The 5,579-nt window shown below is 37.1% G+C and overlaps 1 protein-coding gene across 1 annotated transcript; it reads left to right on the forward strand.

Annotated features, from left to right (window-relative positions):
• The first annotated feature begins 1,690 nt into the window (after positions 1–1,690).
• Positions 1,691–4,272, forward strand: TFIIS (transcript elongation factor IIS). Its single transcript, XM_087327484.1, has 2 exons — positions 1,691–2,029; positions 3,120–4,272. The coding sequence occupies exons 1-2, from the start codon at positions 1,865–1,867 to the stop codon at positions 3,987–3,989; spliced, it is 1,035 nt and encodes a 344-aa protein (XP_087183610.1). The 5' UTR covers positions 1,691–1,864; the 3' UTR covers positions 3,990–4,272.
• Positions 4,273–5,579: the final 1,307 nt, after the last annotated feature.

Below are 5,579 nucleotides of genomic sequence, written 5' to 3' on the forward strand. Positions count from 1 at the left end.
AACAAGGAACAAGGTATTGTAACATAACAAGGCCATTTTATGGTAAGATCAAGAGTTATTTCAATATTATTGGTACCATTGCTTTTATACAACAAGAATATGCAAAATTGATTAAATAATATTTTGCTGAGATGAATAATTGCATTAGCTGTTTGATCTTCAAACATTAAAAATGGTCGTGTACAATGATGATTCACCTCACAAATGAGATATTTTAGGAAAAAGTATATTAATTCTATACAATGATGAATGGCGTATCATGTCGCAAAATGAGAGTACTTGCAAATGAGAGTGTTTGATCCAAGTATCAAAATTTTATGTGACAAACAATGGTCAAGCTGGAAAGAAAACAAGGCATTCCATGCTAGAATGCTAGAGGATAGCTAAAAGCATTGTGTCTATGTCATGAGATGCCCATTTCATGAATATTCCATTGAAATATTTGGGCTTAGTTGTATGATAACTCTAATATTGTAGATTGCCGTGACAATGCTTCTTTAGTCCTTAAATATGCTTTATAATTTGCTTTCCACAACCGATTATTTGAAAAACAATATGACAATGCTTCTTTAGTCCTAAAAGTATGGCTTTACAATTTGTTCCCCACAACCAAATGTTTGAAAAACAATATTATGTAACAAATGGATTTCACAAAACATGCATCTACTTATATGGTATGGTTAGGCACATGCATGCGTGCCATCTACATAATAAATGTTACAATCAAGAGAGCATATTGTGATTGTGTGAGGAATGTGTAAAGGGACTCCAAGAGAGCAAACCTACATTGACAATGTGTGGAATGCAAACTCAGTATGTGGCCAAATATAGGGCATTGTATCAAAGTGTGAAGACAATATCTTAAAAAGGCCCAAATATTCATTTACAATGTTTCCACCCTTTTTTTCACACTAGGGTGGCCACAAGGACATGTGCTCAAGCTTTTCTTTAATGCCTATGCTAGCACATCATTGTATTTGTCCTAGTACATGTCAATGCTTGTGCCAATGAAATGTATGGTGTGTACTTCACAATCATATTGTATGGGAACATAAAAGGAAACAAAATACTCGTGCCCTGAACATGATCTTGATCTATATGAAGGGAATGTGATGTGTGTGCGTGCATGGAGGGAAGGAAATCTCTTGACGAGGGGTAACAATTGCCCCAAGTTGATTGTTGGTCGAACACTAGCATTAAAAAGATCCGGTCATAGAAATATTTTTGTTCATCGGTAATAGAAATTACATTGGTGGGAGTGTAGGCCGAGACAACTTCCGCCTAGGTCTCCACAATGGGTAGAGCTACATACTCCTCCTGTCAATTGCACAGATGAGGGGCATCTCAGAGATATAACTAAAAACCAAGTGGACCAAGGGGGTATGTATGTAGGTACGAGTGTATGTATGTATGTATGTATGTATGTATGTATGTATGTATGTATGTATGTATTCTTCCCTTTGTTGATTAGGGCCCTTTTATACTACATATCTTCTTCTTCCTCTTGTCAATTGCACAGATGAGGGGCATCTCAGAGATATAACTAAAAACCAAGTGGACCAAGGGGGTATGTATGTAGGTACGTGTGTATGTATGTATGTATGTATGTATGTATTCTTCCCTTTGTTGATTAGGGCCCTTTTATACTACATATCTTCTTCTTCTTCTTCTTCTTCTTCTTCTAATTTGTTTCTTCTATCTATTATACTACTAATTCGATGCGGTTTTCTTCCGCAACGAAGAAAACCTCTCTGTTACCTGTCAATTTCTAGGGTTTGGCGCAGAGAGAGAGTGTGTGTGTGTGTGACAAAGGGGGCAAGAGGAAGGGACGGAGAGAGAACCCATCACGGGTATATCTATCGAGATGGGTTCAGATCAAGAGGAGCTAGTGAGGCTCTTCCAGAAAGCAAGCAAAGCTGCAGATTCTGCTTCTGACATTGGCGGAGAAACGGAGGAATGTCGTTGCGTCGAAGCTATAAAGCTCATGCATTCTCTTCCTGTCACAACCTCCATTCTCGTCTCTACACAGGTATTTGCTTCTCATAACACCACTATTTCATTACCCTTTTCCCGCTTGGTCTTGTTATTCGTATTCTGTTTTAGGATTTTCTTCAGTGTTGTTATCTCTCTCTTTCTGCGCCTCCATTGTTAAATAAGTAAAGGATCTTTCTGATTTTTATTTCTATTCTGATTCTTATTTGTGTGAAAGATTTGGGTTCATTATTTTCCCTCCCTCTCATCTTAGTTGAAATTTGAGATGAGAAATTTAGGGTTTTCGACGAGTTTCTTTATGTTTTAACACGTGAGAGATGGAGTTTCAACTCCATGAATTTGTTCTCGTCTCGGAAGAGCTGGCTTTTTGAGGAAAGAATTGAAATAAAGGAGAACTTATGATTTTCGCGGGTATGTAGTTTCAACATTTTAGGAAGCCAGTTTTGACTGTATTGGTTTATGAGAATGTAATTTTTTGAGTAGAGTATTGAATTAGAGGAGAAAACATTAAAACCCTTTACAATGAAGTGAGCCTTGTATTTAGAAAATTTGATTTGGCATGATCAAGGTTGACCCAGGTGCAAGTTTGAGTTATTTGTTTGACTACCATTAATACTGTAATAATACTTTTTCACGAGTTATCAAGTTGAGTTGAATTCTGGCAATTCTGTATCTGTTTTCCTATTTTAGGTTTGATAAGCTTGTAGATTTAATGCATATTGAATTAACAAGTAAACTAGGCCGTGAATTTGTTTGATCATGATTAATGTTGTTTCTGAGGGTTTTTTAGGCTCTTAGGTTTACTTCAATATAGGGTTTTGGCAAGTGTGCAACTTTTTCAGAGTATTTTTTAGCTTCTTAAATCTCTCAGGACTTTGCAGATTGGATGGACAGGGACCAAATCGGGTTTTGAAAACTAGTTGTTTGAATATTTTAAGTTTCCTAATTGCTTGCATCTTATGGTTGAATGAAAGAAAAACTCAGGATCTTGAAAAGCTTATGCTTATTTTTTAACGTTTTGAGATTTTCAAATTGCTTGATCTTGAACTCAGAAAATCTCGGTTTTGGCAAGTATATAGTTGTTTTCAACATTTTTAGATTTTGCTAAGTTTGTTTGTGTTATTCAGGTTGGAAAGCAATTGCGCCGCCTCACAAAACACAGCCGACCCAAAATTCAGAAAGCTGCTAGTGATCTATTAGAAGCATGGAAAAGGGTAGTTGCAACAGAAGCAAAGAATGGGATCACAGATCCCTCTCCATCAGAAAGTGGGCTACGTAAACCATCATCTCCTTCAGTGAAGATCCAGAAGAATTCAACTGATACAAAAGTAGTTATAGAAACTAAACCCAAGGTGGAGACGGTTGCGTCAAGTAGCACAATATCTAGAGGCAAAGTAGATACAGAGACATCAAGTTTATCTAGTTCGTCAGAAACGAAGCAAGTTAAGCCATTGAATTTGGCACTTATACCGAAGACTAAGGAAGCGACGAGAGATAAAATCCGGGAACTTCTAGCTGAGGCATTTTCGAAGGTAGAGAATGAAGCAGATGGGCATGATGTGGCTAGAGCTCGGGCTTCAGATCCAATCGCTATGGCCGTGTCAGTAGAATCAGTAATGTTCCAAACATTTGGTCTTTCCAAAGGTGTGAATAAGATGAAGTACCGATCAATAATGTTTAATATTCGTGATGCAAATAACCATGATTTGAGGCGAAGGGTTCTTCTCGGAGATGTGAGCCCTGGTGATCTTGTGAACATGTCAGCTGAAGACATGGCTAGTGACCAACGGAAGATGGAGAATGATGAAATAAAGAAGAAAGCTCTCTTCGAGTGTGAAAGAGGACAAGCACGACAAGCGTCCACAGACCAGTTCAAATGTGGCAAATGTGGGCAACGTAAATGCACATACTATCAAATGCAGACACGGAGTGCTGATGAACCCATGACTACATTTGTGACTTGTGTTAACTGCAACAATAGATGGAAATTCTGCTAGTTAAAAGAAGAAAAGACTAGATAAATTAGAGGGGAATTTGTTCTGTTTTCTTCCCCATAGGTTGCCTCTGTTTTAGCTGTGCATGACTGAGATTTGCTAAGCTTATCACACAAAGGTTGTGAGTGATCCAGTTGTGCAATGAGGAAAAAATCCCTAACTTATGTGAAAATGGATCATTTTAGGCCAATTAGTTAGTGAATCAAGTAGTTCATATTTGTTAGGGGGTCTGTATCCAAAAAAGACATTGGTATCTGAGCCAGTTAAAAATTCTCATGTATTATTACCTGTGAGCCCATTGTTCGTTTCTTCTGGTTCAGTTCTTCCTCATTTTCTGTGGATCACGATAAAAGTGTCGTGTATATGATTCCATCACTTACTGAAATGTTCTTTTTTTGTGTTGCATATTTTCGGCCATATTGATATACCCAACGGTTTAGATGCAGGTGCAACACTGGTTGTAAGATCTCTGTAGCACATTTGATGGAAGTGTTTCTACACTACTATTTATTGATAACCCTTATTGTATCTCTCTTTATTTTATCTTCGTAAGAATGTGATGATGGGTTGATTATGCTTTAGTCATTTTCATAACTATCAGCCTGGAATTGTAGCTTCACTTTTGACATGACTTGTTGAAAGGTAGCTGGCAGGTGACTCCAAGGTAGCCCCGTCAGCCCTTTGAGAGTAATTGCAGCTGTTTTACCAGTTTAGGTGAGTCTCCTGGACCTTGAATGCTTTATGGTGTTTACACATGTATATTACTTATTCAACAAGTGTAAAAGACCTAGGGTGACTATGAAGTACCATAACAAGTAAATGGACTGAGGAAATTTTATTAGGCAGTTTTCTCACCTTCGTTGTCATCTACACATTGATGTGTTATGTGGTTTATGAAAAGTAATTTTAAGCCCATATCAAGGATCGAACTAGGAATCTCTCAATAGAAAGACCATTATAGAGAAAGAAGAGGTATACAATGCAATTAGTGTATGAGAAATGGGTTCTTGTTTGGGAGTGACTATGGAGTACCATAGTAAGAACATAGGCTAAAAGAAAATTTCACTTGGTATTACATTCAAATTTTGTGGCCACATTGTCCTTTGAGGAATTTCTTATACATTAAGATTTATATGCATTTTTGCCTTTGGCATTTTGATGCAATTTGCGAGTGTGGTTTGACATCCTTGAAGGTTGTTCTAGTGTATTTAATCTTGCATCAAAACTAGTGACTTGGTAGAATTTTAATGTTGGTGCAAGATAAAGTTGAATAGAAACCCAATTCACCTAGTATCTAGCAGCACCTAGTCAACCAACCAATAGCGAGCTTTTTTTTCTCCGGTCAGGCATGTGGTGAATAAGCTCAAGCCACTTCCCTTCTGGTTTGAAATGTCACGGGTTAGGGTATTTTAATATCAACATCAATCCACTTTTAAGTATAATTGTATTCAACATTTCACAACGCATTAGTACAAGAGAAGATTGGGCATCAAGTTGTGATGACTTCTAAAGAAGATATCAATGAAAATCATGAGAAATATATAATTTCACATCTTTCTAATGATAAAAGCCTAAAACAATTTCTCCAAGACA

This window comes from Azolla caroliniana, unplaced genomic scaffold (assembly GCF_043228905.1).
Source record: "Azolla caroliniana isolate FFs.n. ecotype wild unplaced genomic scaffold, voAzoCaro1.0.p SCAF_11, whole genome shotgun sequence".
Classification (NCBI taxonomy): domain Eukaryota; kingdom Viridiplantae; phylum Streptophyta; class Polypodiopsida; order Salviniales; family Salviniaceae; genus Azolla; species Azolla caroliniana.

Coding starts and splice junctions, on each gene's coding strand:
- TFIIS (XM_087327484.1), top strand. CDS start 1,865: ATGGGTTCAGATCAAGAGGAGCTAGTGAGGCTCTTCCAGAAAGCAAGC. Junction 2,030..3,119: donor CCATTCTCGTCTCTACACAG/GTATTTGCTTCT, acceptor TGTGTTATTCAG/GTTGGAAAGCAATTGCGCCG.